Source organism: Geospiza fortis, unplaced genomic scaffold (assembly GCF_000277835.1).
Source record: "Geospiza fortis unplaced genomic scaffold, GeoFor_1.0 scaffold172, whole genome shotgun sequence".
Lineage (NCBI taxonomy): Eukaryota > Metazoa > Chordata > Aves > Passeriformes > Thraupidae > Geospiza > Geospiza fortis.
The window spans coordinates 10,705,251-10,719,171 of record NW_005054309.1 but is presented as its reverse complement, the minus strand read 5'-3'; the positions used below and the strand labels follow the sequence as shown (position 1 = coordinate 10,719,171).

General features: G+C 45.6%; 1 protein-coding gene across 1 annotated transcript in view; it reads left to right on the top strand.

The window, feature by feature from the left end:
* The first annotated feature begins 528 nt into the window (after positions 1 to 528).
* Positions 529 to 13,921, top strand: part of RSRC1 (arginine and serine rich coiled-coil 1) — a 19,156-nt gene continuing 5,763 nt past the window's right edge. The window contains exons 1-2 of the mRNA XM_005419167.2: positions 529 to 550; positions 4,285 to 4,353. Of these exons, the coding sequence (XP_005419224.1) occupies positions 529 to 550; positions 4,285 to 4,353 (91 nt within the window). The remainder of the gene's footprint in view (positions 551 to 4,284; positions 4,354 to 13,921) is intronic.

Below are 13,921 nucleotides of genomic sequence, written 5' to 3'. Positions count from 1 at the left end.
CTCAGTTATCCTTTGGAATAAGACAACGTTTGGGTTTTGCCTGTGTTTTTTCAGTTGGGTTGCGCATGACTGGGTTTATCTTCTACCAAAAATCCATTTAATATTTGGGAAAACCCTCATGGCTGTGAGACAGATGTTCAACTGTGCCATAACGGAGCATTTATCCCAAAATAAGGAATATTTTCTGAAATGACAAAGGGCAGGGAGCTGATGCTGAAGGGGTGAGGAATAGCATTCCTACAGCAGGAGGAATCAGTGGGATGACATCTCCCTTCCAAACACTGGGGCTGTTCCCCTGGGAGCTCAGAGAAGTTTAAAATAACCAGATTTGGGCTTCTGGGGAGTTTTTAAGTGTGGCTGGTAGAGCTGGGGAGGGGCAGTGAGCTCCTCCCTCACCCTCAGGGCTCTCCAGTATCCATAATTAGGGTCTGGTGTAATTAAATTACAGGGCAGCAAGGGCAGAGCTCCCATGTTTGGGAATTGGGTGTTCCAGGTGTAATTAGGGAGGACAGGGAGAGCTCTGTGGCCATGGACACGGTGGACTGGGCAAGTGAGCACCCAAAACATGGATTTGTGGAATCACAGAGCCCCAGGGAGTTATGGGGTCATGGATTAATAGAATCATACTCTCATTTAGGCCTCTAAGACCTCCAAGAATGTCGGTGGTGTTTAAATGTTGGGTGATATGTTACTAAAGGCAAAAATCCAGAAAACCAGCTTAAATCAGGGGTGATAAGAATGTGTGTAGTGGTGTCACTTTTCCTCTGGAACTCGGAATTCCTGGGTGCTGCTCCTGGTGTTGCAGTCAGAGGAATGCTCTGAGCAAGTGGTTTGGAGTTTGTGCTGGAATTTGTCAGATGGATAACAGATAATTTTACACGTCAGCCCATGAATATTCAGTGGAGAGGATTTCCACAAGCCTTGATAAATTTAATATACCAGAGAAAAATAGCATGTAAATTAAACAGGGCCTTGTAAATTAATAATGGATTCCACTTGTATTTTTATATGTGAGCTGACTGAATATTTTATAAGTGCAAAAATGTTTGTGTTTAAGAAAAAAAAAGGTGAAGTCTTTCTGATGAGTGCCGTGGATGGTTGGCTGCATTTTAAATGAGATGTCCATGTGTTTTTACAGCTTCTTGGCTTTCTTTTCCTCAGACACATCTTGTATTTTCAACTCTGAGCAGTTGGAAAGTCCACAATTAGTTTGAATTAATTTATTTTTCCAGACCTCTGGTGGTTTGCAGTTGTGGGTGTTCTGACACTCCTCTCTTTTTTAATTTTGACAGGAAAATGAAATCTCCTTAGTGAGGGGCTGAGTCTTTTCCATGCACCTTCCCTGCTGCTCCCATGCCCTGGGAGAGGGCTCTGCTGCCGGGGCTCCTCGTGGCCACACTCTCCAAAATGCCCTTTCCAGCCCCAAAACATCCCCTGCCCTGTTTCTACCTTGGAATAATTCACAGTTTTCCTGGTTTCCCTTAATTAGCAGCTTTGCTTGGAATCATTTCACCTTGGCACAGTGTGGGGCTGGTCAGGATTAAAGCACCACCCATCCATCAGGGAGTGACTCTGCTTCCCAACCTTGGGCACTTCCAGGGGTTCCATGGAATTTCCATGGAATTGTTTAGGCTGGAAAAGCCCTCCCAGACCATCAAATGCGACCCTCAAGTTGTAAAGATCTTTTAATGTTGTTTCATTGCAGCTTGGTTTGAGAAAAGTGAATTTCTTTCGTTGCTTTTGATGGCACTTGGGCAGTGAAAAACAATATATTCACTAAATTATAATAATAATAATAACAGCATTGAGGAGGAGGAGAAGAAGAGAAGAAGAGAAAGAAGAAGGAGGAGAAGAGGAAGGAGGAGGGGAAAAGAAGAGGAAGGAGAAGAAAAGAAGAGGAGGAGGAGAAGAAAAGGAGAAGGAGAGGAAGAAGAAGAGTGGACACAATCCTGTGCCATGTTCTCCAGGATGACCCACTGTGGTTCCTCCTAGCCTGGCCCATTCTGGGATTCTGTGCAAAAATGACAGAAAATGGGAAATGTTTGAAGAGAACCTTTGGTGTTAAATCCTGAAAGTAACTCAGAGTTTCAGTGCCTGTGTTGGTCGTGGTGGACAGAGCCCTGTGAGCTCCAGGACTGCTCTGGAGATCTATGGGCTAAGTTAAATTGTTGTTAATGAGCGATTTTGTGTGGAGAATTGTCCTCGTGATACTTCCTAAATTGCCCCATTGTCCCTCTGATTAACCAGGACTTGAAAGGCCAAGCTCTGCCTGGGCAGCAGTTTTAACTCGACTTACAAGGGCTGGAAATCAGCGATTTAAACTTAACAAAGACAAGCTAAAAATTTATTCATTGACCAGCAGCATCTTTCCTGTGTGTTTTAATATCTTTTTGCCACTGAGATACCCAATGAATTGTTCCTGTGCAGCAACAAATCGGGCAGGAAGAACAAAGTAGCTCAGTGGAATAGATAAATCAAATTTAGGCCTGGTAGTTTATTGAATCTAAATTGTGCCCAGTTGGCCCATGAGCTATATGAGCAATCCATCTTGTGCTGATAATGGAGGGTCTTGAAATCCACCTGATGTTTGCATTATTAAATTCCAGCCTAATGAGCTCTGCTAATACATATTGAAGACAGTTGTAAGGAGCAGAATGGGAATGGGAGCGGGATAATTTGAAAGAAACATAAGCTGAGCATTTTACATGACTCAAGGGGTATATCTACAATTACACATATCACCAAAATTGAATTTAAATGGAATTTCTATTATCCCTGTCCTTTTACCAAGGAGAATAAAGTGTAAATGAAGTAAAAGTCTTTAGAGTTACTCGTGGTTTGGTTTTATTATGGGATTTAATAGATTCTTGTAATGATCTTCGGTGGCAGAAAAAGTTTTAATATTTCATGGCTTTAAATGTTGTCTAAATATGTATAAAATCGTGGAGATGGAAGCAGCTGTCAGTGCAGTGATGGGATCACTTTGTGACACCCTGGTCAGGTTGTGCATTTTAAGGTGGAGCTGGGGACTCCAAAAAGGAACGAGCCCTTCACCCCCCCTCCTGAGCTGAATTTGGTTTTCATGAATTCTTGCTTAATTCAGGAGGTGCTGGAATTAAATATTTGCAAATCTGACTCAGCTCTCACCATCCAGAGCACAGTTTATAGAGATTTCCCTCCCTGAGAGGGCCTGGTGTAAATGCTGGATTCCTGGTCCTTGTTGGTTCTTCTCTTTCCGGCCTGGTGATACTTTTGAAAACTTAATATTTCATCAAGTATAATGTTATTAGAGACTTATTCTCACTTAGTTCACTCATCAGGCAGTGAGATGGCAATAAAAGAGAATGGCTCCTTTGAGACATTAATGCTTTGGAATAAATGATGTGCTAGAACAGAAATTTAATTAATTTACAGAGTATATTGATAGTCCCTTGTTACTGTGCTGTATATTTTTAATCTTCTTTAACATCTGTAGGAAGGTGTTTGAAAACCCCTGCAGTTGAGCAACTGGTAGATAATTAAGTAATAAGGGAAGAGGTTTCTAGAGGGAAAAAGATTCTTTTTAAAGAAGATTGTTGTAACATGGATTAAGTAGTGCTGCTGTGATTTGGAGTGAAGAGGAAATTGTGTACTACCTAATAAAGTCCTGAGGAAGAGCTGACTCCCACTCTGAACAGAGCCTGCAGCCCTGGAAATATTGTTTTGTTTCTGTTTTATCCTCAAAATAGGCCTGCTGGATTACTCACTATGGCAGCAAATCTGCCCCTTCATGGGTGCACCACGTTTGGTGCAGTTTGGGCTGGGCAGATTGGGGTTTAAAGAAAGAAAAGCTCTTAAAAGTCCCTTAAGGGCTTCACTTACCCCAAAATGAATGTGGGAATTTGTATTGAATTAATATTGCTTCTAATATTGACCTGATATTACCCTCCATAATCCCATTTATGCCATTCCTTAACTGTGGGATTGACTTTAAATAAAATTAATGAAGAAATCTGGTCTGTCAGGCACGTGGATTTCATTGTGGGGCCTGCAGGAAGGAACATGAAATTGGGTTTAAAGCCCAGGAAATCTTGTTTGGCAAGAGGTTGTTGACAGCCCATCCCTGGCAGTGCCCAGGCCAGGTTGGACACTGGGGTTGGAGCACCTGGGACAGTGGGAGGTGTCCCTGCCATGGCAGGGGTGGCACTGGGTGGGATTTAAGGTCCTTCCAACCCAAACCAGTCTGGGATTCCATGATTTGATAGGATAAATTTAACTAATTCCAGCTCATTTTCTTCTTTTTAGCCAAAGCAGACGAAGCGTTGAAGGCCAAGGAGAGAAGTGAAGAAGAAGCCAAGAGAAGAAAGGAAGAAGGTGAGGATTGTTCTTTTATTTCATAACAAACTAAAGCCCAGGAAGTCAGAAATTATTATTTTTGAGTGTCCAGGTTCCAGTGGGGCTGTGGGATTTTCCTCCCTGGGCTGATGATGGAATTTGGTGCCCTGAGCTGCTTCTTTGCAGGTGGAACAATGAAACCACAGGGACTGAAATGTCAGGGAGTGATGGGAAGAGACATTTCCAACATCGTGAGGGAGCCAGTCCAAACAATCCAGGAGCCTCAAATCCTCACTGGAGCTCTGTGGAACTGGGTGGGCTTTAAGGTCCCTTCCCACCCAAACATTCTGGGATTCCATGATTTACTTCCAAGAGGGAACTCAGGAAAATGCCCCATTTTTGAAATGGCAGCTGCTGAGAATTTTTTTCAAAATCAGAATGTTCTGATCTTTAGTTTGTTTTACCTGGGGACTGTGGGGTGCTGAGAGGAATTCATTGGTGCTCCAGTTAATCCTGCTTGGAGAAGGTTCCTGTGGTACCAAAAGAGGAAATTCAAGTGGAAAAGTGGGATGGCCCAGACATGGCAGGAGGGGGAAAACCCAAATCTGGCTGGAAAAGGGACCAAACCAAGGAGCTGTTCCCCCTCCCCGTTGTGATTCCTGGGTTTTGGAACCAATGGCCCACGGGGAGCCTTTCACCTGGAGGAGTCCCACAGGCACAGGGATTTTGGGATGAGCTGGTTGGGTCCCACCAGCACCAATTTGCAGGGAAGGTTTGGAAAAATGCAGGATTTTGTTTGTGCTTCCATCCCACTGTGAGTGGCAGATGTGCTGGCAGTGGCTGTGCCAGCAGGGATTGGGAAGGGTGAGTGTGGAAAGGCAGAGGGAACAAAAAAGGGGAATTCATTACTTGGGAACAATGGAATTTCCAGGGAAATGGGGAGGAAAACTTCTCTACAATTTTTTCATAAACCATGAAAACTGTCCTGGGGTGGCTTTGAAGGGTTGTGAGGATGTCACAGTGCTGGAAAATGAAGAGAAGATTTTCTCTGAATAACTCAAATTCATCCATTTGCTGGGGAATTGGCTCCCAGTTAGGAATGGAAGATTCATTCTCCCTGGGAAATACAAAGTTTTATTAAAACTGTGTGTGAAGTACTGAAGCATTCCAAGACATCCAGGGGAATTGCATACTGGGAAACTCAGTTTTTGTTAAGTTTATGTCCCATATGGACTCAAAATTCCAGTTTTAGGTAGGTTTATGTCCCATATGGATTTTCAAACAGGACATTTATCCAGTGCTCTGAGTGTGTTCCCTTCCCTGTCCCAGGCTCCACTGGCATCTTTTGCTTGGAAAAAGAGCATTTTGCTTTTTTTTAGTTCTTCCTTCTTCACAACATCTCTGGGTGGTTTTTAACCCTCTTTGATCCCTCATGGGATCCCTGAGGTGGGAAAAACTTTCCAGACCATTAATTCCAAACTGTGATCCCCACCAGAGCACTGAGTGCTGCATGTAGTCATTGAAATTAAATAAGATAAAGCAAAATTATATTAAATTAAATCTTTTTTTTAAGAATTTTTATTTTTCTAGTATTCCGTATTTTATTTCTCTAACTAGAACCCTCCAAAAGGAAATTCCAGCCTGTGACTCCTTTACTCAGGAGCTGCAATAAAAATAATTCTACAAACAAACCAGTCCTCTCCCAACTCATAAAACCTGGTTATTGCCCACCCCATAGCGAGGGTGTCTTTACATTCCTTTTATTGTCATCTTATTGCCAAATCAGGTGTGAGATTAGACGTTGGATGTTCCATGTAATCTGCTCAGAAATCAAATTATTTGACCTCCAAGCCCAGCTCTGCCCCTTCCCGCTGCTTTCCTGTTCAATATGCAGCATTTCCCCAGCATGAATAAAAAATTGAGGACAAATTAGAATCTACAGACAGCTGACCCCAGCTCCAGATTAGAGACTGGGGGCTTGTGCTGGTTTAAATGTTTTAATTACCACAGTCCCTCCAGCCTGGTGAAGGACACACAGCAAAATGCTGATTTTTTTTTTTTAAGTGACTAAAAAGCAAAGAGAAAAAGCAAAAGGCTCCCCCCGCCTCATTTGAATTTTTCAGTTTGATTACATTTGCACTTCCATTGGAGCTATGCTAATTTGCTGCATGAAATTAGGTCTATTAGCAAAACCCACTGCTTTTCCAGGAGTATTTTCAGTGGTTGGGTTTTCCTCCTTTGGTTTTTGTTTACTTGCTTTGGGGCTGCCTGAAAAGTGACAAAATCCAAAGGGGATTTTGCCACCCAGTTGGGTTTTACTCCAGACAAATTCCAAATAGGTGAAGTGGGCAAGAGGAAAACTGAAAAAAAAAATCAAAGGAAAAATTGGAACACGTTGGATGATGTGAGGGAGAAGTTTGGGCTCGTTTCTCTTAATCTACCACAAATAATAATGGTTTTAAATATGAGTTTAAAATACACCACAGCAGGGCCACATGTGGGGAGGAGGAGCTGGGGATGCATCAGAAAACCAGGAGAAGAAGTTGTTCTGGAATACAGCAGAATAGAAAGCATGAATTTTTACAGTCAGTCATTCCATAGGTGGATGGCTGGGAGGGTGGTGCTGGATGGGGTGGGCGTTATCCTTGTGCCTTTATCCAGGAATTTGGATTTGCATTTCCCGGTGTCGTTATCGCAGAATTTGCATTTCTTGGTGCCTTTATCCCAGAATTCACATTTCCCATTGCCTTTATCCTGATGCCTTTATTGTAGAATTTGCATTTCCTGGTGCCTTTATCCCTGTGCCTTTATTCTGTGATTTGCATTTCCCGGTCCCTTTATCCCAGAATTTGCATTTCCTGGTCCCTTTATCCCAGGATTTGCATTTCCTGGTGCCTTTATCCCAGGATTTGCATTTCCTGATGCCTTACAGCAAAATGCTGAATGGCCTGGTCCCTTTATCCCAGAATTTGCATTTCCCAGTATCTTTATCCCAGGATTTGCATTTCCTGGTGCCTTTATCCTGTGATTTGCATTTCCTGGTCCCTTTATCCCAGAATTTGCATTTCCCAGAGCCTTTATGCCGAGATTTGAATTTCCCAGTGCCTTTATCCCAGAATTTGCATTTCCTGGTCCCTTTATCCCAGGATATCCACTTCCCAGTCCCTTTATCCCAGAATTTGCATTTCCTGGTCCCTTTATCCCAGGATTTCCATTTCCCAGCCCCTTTATCCCAGGCTTTGCATTCCCGTGCCTGGCGCGTGCCGTCCCAGTGCTGAACTGGTTCCTTCCCAGCCCCGATAAGCTCTGCAACATTTTGATAAACTCCAGGGAAATAAATTTGGCAGCAAATCAGCAGGAGTAGATTTAATTATGGCTCCGAGACCTTTCCCTTTTCTGGCTTAGTGATCCCGAAAGTCCGCGCCTTTCCCTGGGATCCGCGCCCGGCTCCGCTTCCCAATTTGTCCCTCCACGCCGTGATAAGCCAAGCAATTACTGCTTTATTGATTTTTCATCAGGGCAAATTTGAAGTTGATTTTTTTCCCTGCAAAGGCAGGGGTGATTAAGTGTTTCCCGTCGGTTTAGTCCCGGAGAGCTCCGTGGCAGAATCCAATATCCTGAGGTCAACCTCTGCAGGGAGATAATTCGGTGTCTTGGCCACGTGTGAGGGAGAGGAATCAGGGCTACAAATGTGAGGGGATATCTGTGGAGACAGTTTAATTTGTTCCATTTATATGAACAAGTCGTGTGGCACATGCTTGGAAAATATCATTTTGAATAGGCTTGGAAATGAGGCCCACGTGGGCAGGGGGAGGGAGGGCGGGATGCAAACGAGAGTGGGAATGTGGCTGGGAGACAGCTGGCCCTTCAACAGGGAGTGAACCCCATCCCTGGGGAGCATTCCTGGCTTTTACTGAGCTCTCTGTGCTGCTGGCATGACTTTCCTTCAGCAAAAGTGAAATTCTTCAAGTGTTCAGGTCCTTCTGACCCAAACCAGTCCATGGTTCTGTGATTCCGTGATTTTGAGTGATGGAGGCGTCATGGAAGCTAAGTTAGAATGTACAAAAAGCGTGGAGGACTTGACTTTTAGAAAATCCCTAAATTATAAACTCTATAAACCTGAATTAAGAGTTTTAATTTTTTTTAAGATTCATCTTTAACCTGCTGGCCAGGAGTTCTCACATGAAGAATCTCATCCATGGCCGCCACAGAATATCCTGAGCTGGAAGAGACCCCCAGGGATGGTGTGTCCAACGCCAGCCTGCCCAGGACACCCCAACGCACTGATTTCCCTCCCCACTTCCTTCAGGGAGAGTTAAAAGCCTTTCCCTGGGTGTAATGGATATTAAACCACAGGTTGGACGTGCCAGGAGAAGATTTGCTGGGGTGAGGTCAGTCTGTAATAAGTTAAAGTGCTTTACTCAGCCCTGGATTGGGATGCCCTGAAGTTCATCAGTTACTGCCTGAGCTCCTCATTTATCTTCAGTAAATTTTCCTGAAGTTCATTGTGGTGGCAAAGACCAAACTCAATCTGTTTAACCCCCAAATTATTTCATAGAGATAATACATTTAGATGAAGACATGGATTATTTTTCCCTGCCTCCTCAAAGCTGGAATTTCCAATATTCCTCGTTTTTGCCTCGATAATGGCAGGTTTGGGTGTCCCTGGTGTGCCAGTGTCACTTCATTAGGCTGACACCAACACCTGGTGTTGTGCTGCTGCTCCCAGGAGGCTGTTCCAGCATCTGGCACTCGCTGTGATCTTCTTTTATCTCTGTTTAATCTTCAGATTGCTGGGTTGGAATTGAAAGGGGGCAGGAACAAATCAAGGGGAAAACAGAAAATGCCAAGTTTTGGTGCAGTGGCAGTGTGGCTTGTTAGGAAGAGCAGCCACGGGAGGAAATGAGAGATGGGAAGGGCAAGGGGAGTTTGGGGTCTTGGCCACTCTCTGTGTGCAGAGCTGAGGAAAGGGAATTGGAAAGGGGATCAATGCCCCCCCAAGGATAATGGCTGCTGGAGGAATCAATTCCTGGCTTTTTATTAAAGCTGCTGTAATTAATAATCACTTCTAAATGTGTTCCTTAAATTTTGCCCTGCTTTGTGCCTGCCCACCCTCTCCTGGCCCTTTGTATTGCAGAGTTCCCTCTTTGGCTTCCCTGCTTTCCCTGGAGAGGATCCCAAAGCAATGCCAATGTCGGCAGTGTGCTGCAGGGCTGGAGCCCCTCTGGAGCCAGGCTGGCAGAGCTGGGGGTGCTCACCTGGAGAGGAGAAGCTCCAGGGAGAGCTCAGAGCCCTGCCAGGGCCTGAAGGGCTCCAGGAGAGCTGCAGAGGGACTGGGGACAAGGGATGGAGGGACAGGAGCCAGGGAATGGCTCCCACTGCCAGAGATGGATGGGAGATTGGGAATTGGGAATTCCTGGCTGGGATGGGATTCCCAGAGCAGCTGGGGCTGCCCCTGGATCCCTGGCACTGCCCAAGGCCAGGCTGGATGAGTTTGGAACCCCCTGGGACAGCGGGAGGTGTCCCTGCCGTGGATGGGATGAGAATTAAATGATGTTTAAGTTCCTTCCCACCCAAAGCATTGCATGAATCTTTAAAAATATCAAAGTATATTTGAAGCTGATATTTGAGTGATTTTATTTTAGCAATCACAGCTGGTGTCATTAAAGTTTTACTGTTCTACAAGTGAAACAGAAATTTATGATCTCCCTAACAGGGAAATTTATGATTTATTTTTACAAATTAAAAGTCTTGAAATCGTCTTCAAATTTCAAGATGAGAAACAAATCTGATTTCTGTACCTCATTAATGTTGTGTGTTCCCCTGTCATCTCCATGGCATTTATTTGTGCTAAAGGAGAAGTCACTTAAGGGAATGGGGTTGTAAAAACCATCATGGAATTGCTTATTGGACTTCAGTCAGTGCAAACACAAATTTATGGCAACGTATTGAAAAACTGTTTCTAAAGGGCAAATAAACAGGGGTGTATGGGAAATAAACAGGAGTGTAGGGGAAAATAGACAGGGGTGTATGGGTAAATAAATAGGAGTGTGTGGGGAAATAAATAGGGGTGTGTGGGGAAATAAATAGGGGATTATGGGGAAATAAACAGGGATGTATGGGGAAAGTAAATCGGGATGTATGGAACAAAATTCCAGACCACAGTCCCTGGTGTGGGGAATTTTATTTTGATAAAAATTAAGGTTTTGTGGATCTAGGCCCATCACAGAGGTACTTGCAGAGGGGTGTTTTTCTGGAAATTGCTGGGGTGAGCATGAGACTTCACTGGGAATTGTCCTGTTCAGGCTGGCTAAGGCCTAGATAAGTTGGGAATTTAGAGGTGGATGATATTTTATTGCTGCTGGGCAGACCTTGAGCTGGAGTGAGTGAGTTTATTCCATGGCCCAGCTAAAGGCTGGGAAAGAAACAGAAAAATAATTCGAACCAAGCAGCATTTCCTATTGTACATTTCCTATTGTGCATTTCCTTTTCCCTGCAGCCAGCCCAGGTGTCTGGGGGCAGCAGAGGTGGCTGGAGCTGCTGTGCCTTTCCCCTGGTGGGGTTCCCAGGATCAGAGTGGGAATAAAGGGCTGGGAGCTCCTGACTTGGGGTCCCATGTGCCAGCACGGATCCCACGGGACACAGGATCCCTTGGGAGGGCTCTGTGGGGTCACCACACACTGGCACAGGCCAGGGGGAAAGAAAGGAGCCCTGGGCACGTGCCAGCAGCACTTTCTGAAGTGACAACACAAAGTGATCCCTGAAAAGCTGGAGAGCCTCCGAGCTGCAGCCCTGCTGTCCTGCACACTCTCCCACGGCTTATTCCCACCACTCTGCAGCAATTTGTCCCTGAATCCATTGCAGGATCCCATTTTCCTGTCGTTTCTCTGCTGCTGGATCCTGCAGCAGAAGCAGGAATTCTCACCCCGCCTGTGTCAGTGTGTGTTTGAACGTGGACAGATCTCTCTGTAGGAAACGTCCGTGTGGGATCCCCACTGGTGAGTCTGTACCTCCAGCACAGAGGTTATTTGGGATGGAGGTATGGAAGAGATAGAAGCAGGCAGTAATTGCCTTTAAGATCAGAGCACAAAGCATTACCTTGGATTTTACAAGGCCAGCGAGCAACAAAAGAGCAGTAATTTATGAGCTCAGCGTAAAAGAAGAGCATAATTGCATTAAAAATTAATGCTAATGAACACTAAAATGGGGAAGGTGGTTATGATGAAAGTTTGGATTCATCTTCCCCGGGTTGAATGATGGCTGGTGCCTTGATTAATGGCTTAATTTCTATCAATTAGCGGGGAGAAATCTCCACTGAGACAAGGGTAAATTGAGCATTGAATTACAGGCCTGGCTTTGTGTGCCCAGGCAGGAGCACGGCGGGCACGGTGACAAACACGGGGTGGCCACAGATATTGCAGAATTCCCTGGGCCTCAGCTCCTGCACAATTCCCTGTGCCACAGATATTGCAGAATTCCCTGTGCCACAGATCCTGCACAATTCCCTGGGCCACAGCTCCTGCAGAATTCCCTGGGCCACAGATCCTGCACAATTCCCTGTGCCACAGCTCCTGCACAATTCCCTGGGCCACAGATATTGCAGAATTCCCTGGGGCACAGATCCTGCACAATTCCCTGTGCCACAGCTCCTGCAGAATTCCCTGTGCCACAGCTCCTGCACAATTCCCTGTGCCACAGATATTGCAGAATTCCCTGTGCCACAGATCCTGCACAATTCCCTGTGCCACAGCTCCTGCAGAATTCCCTGTGCCACAGATCCTGCACAATTCCCTGTGCCACAGCTCCTGCACAATTCCCTGGGCCACAGCTCCTGCACAATTCCCTGGGCCACAGATCCTGCACAATTCCCTATGCCAAGGCTGTGCCCACCCCTCTGCTGCCTCTGCAGAGCTCTCACCCAGGATCATCTCAAAAATACCCCAAAAAGCCCCAAAATGGGGGTGCAGGGGTGGGAGGAGGGCAGTGGGGAAGGCACACAGGACGTGCAGGGCTCCAGCAGAAATTTCACCTTCTTAAATTCAAAGTTCTTAAATTCATAGATGTTTTCTTACATTTAAGGTTCTTAAATTCAGAGCTCACTTGCTGAACTTTCCCCTCTTGTTTTCTGCTGCATTTTATATCTAATGCTTCCAGGTCTTTAAAAGAAATGCTGCTGGTGTCCAGACTTGGTTTAAAATCCTGTAAAAATGAGGTTTTTATCACTATAATGTATCAAAATAGCAAACTTAGAGTGGTCTGGTACTCTCTGTAGTATTCTCTGTAGTATTATCTGTAGTAAGTACCACAGTGCTCACAAAATGCTATTTTTAATATATTTTAATGATAACCTCATTTTCACAGGATGTTAAAACAAGCCTAGACAAAGTCTTTCTCATTAATTTGCATTTTTTCCAACTTAATTTGTAAATCCTGTGTGCTCCCTGTAGTAAATGGATGCTGGAGTACTCCCAGCTTGCTACTTTAAGAAATTTAATTATATTTTTCAAGTGCTTGCAGTGAAGTTGGGAGCGGAGAAATGAACAGGCAAAGGTTTCTCTGCCCAGTTTCTATTTTTGGGGTGTATTTATTGTTCCTGTGACTGTGGCTGGGAAATCCTTCCCTCGAAATCCCAACAGCTGGGACAGAGTGTTGGAGGGGGTCTCAGGGATCGGGGAGTGGGAATGGGAATTATCTGGGATGAGTTGTGGGAGGGATGGAGGGGATGGAAGCTGATCCCAAAATCTGGGATGGGTCCTGGAGGGATAGGGCAGGGATGGATGGATCCTGTAGGGATGGATGGATCCTGTAGGGATGGATGGATGGATTCCTTAGGGATGGATGGATGGATGGATGGATGGATGGATGGATGGATGGATGGATGGATGGGTCCTGCAGGAATGGATCCTTGCAGGGGTGGATGGGTCAGGGATGGATCCCGCAGGGGACGGATCGGATCCCACAGGGATGGATGGATCAGATCCTGCAGAGATGGATGGATGGATGGATCCCACAGGGATGGATGTATGGATCTCGCAGGGATGGATGGATCAGATCCTGCAGGGATGGATGTATGGATCCCGCAGGGATGGGTGGATCCTGCAGGGATGGATGGATCAGATCCTGCAGGGATGGATGTATGGATCCCGCAGGGATGGGTGGATCCTGTAGGGATGGATGGATCAGATCCCGCAGGGATGGATGGATCCCGCAGGGATGGATGGATGGATCCTGCAGGGATGGATGGATCAGATCCTGCAGGGATGGATCAGATCCTGCAGGGATGGATCAGATCCTGCAGGGATGGATCAGATCCTGCAGGGATGGATCAGATCCTGCAGGGATGGATCAGATCCTGCAGGGATGGATGGATGGATCTCGTAGGGATGGATGGATCGGATCCTGCAGGGATGGATGGATGGATCCTGCAGGGATGGATGGATCAGATCCCGCAGGGATGGATAGATCAGATCCCACAGGGATGGATCAGATCCTGCAGGGATGGATGTATGGATCCCGCAGGGATGGGTGGATCCTGCAGGGATGGATGGATCAGATCCCCCAGGGATGGATGGGTCAGGGATGGATCAGATCCCGCAGGGATGGATGG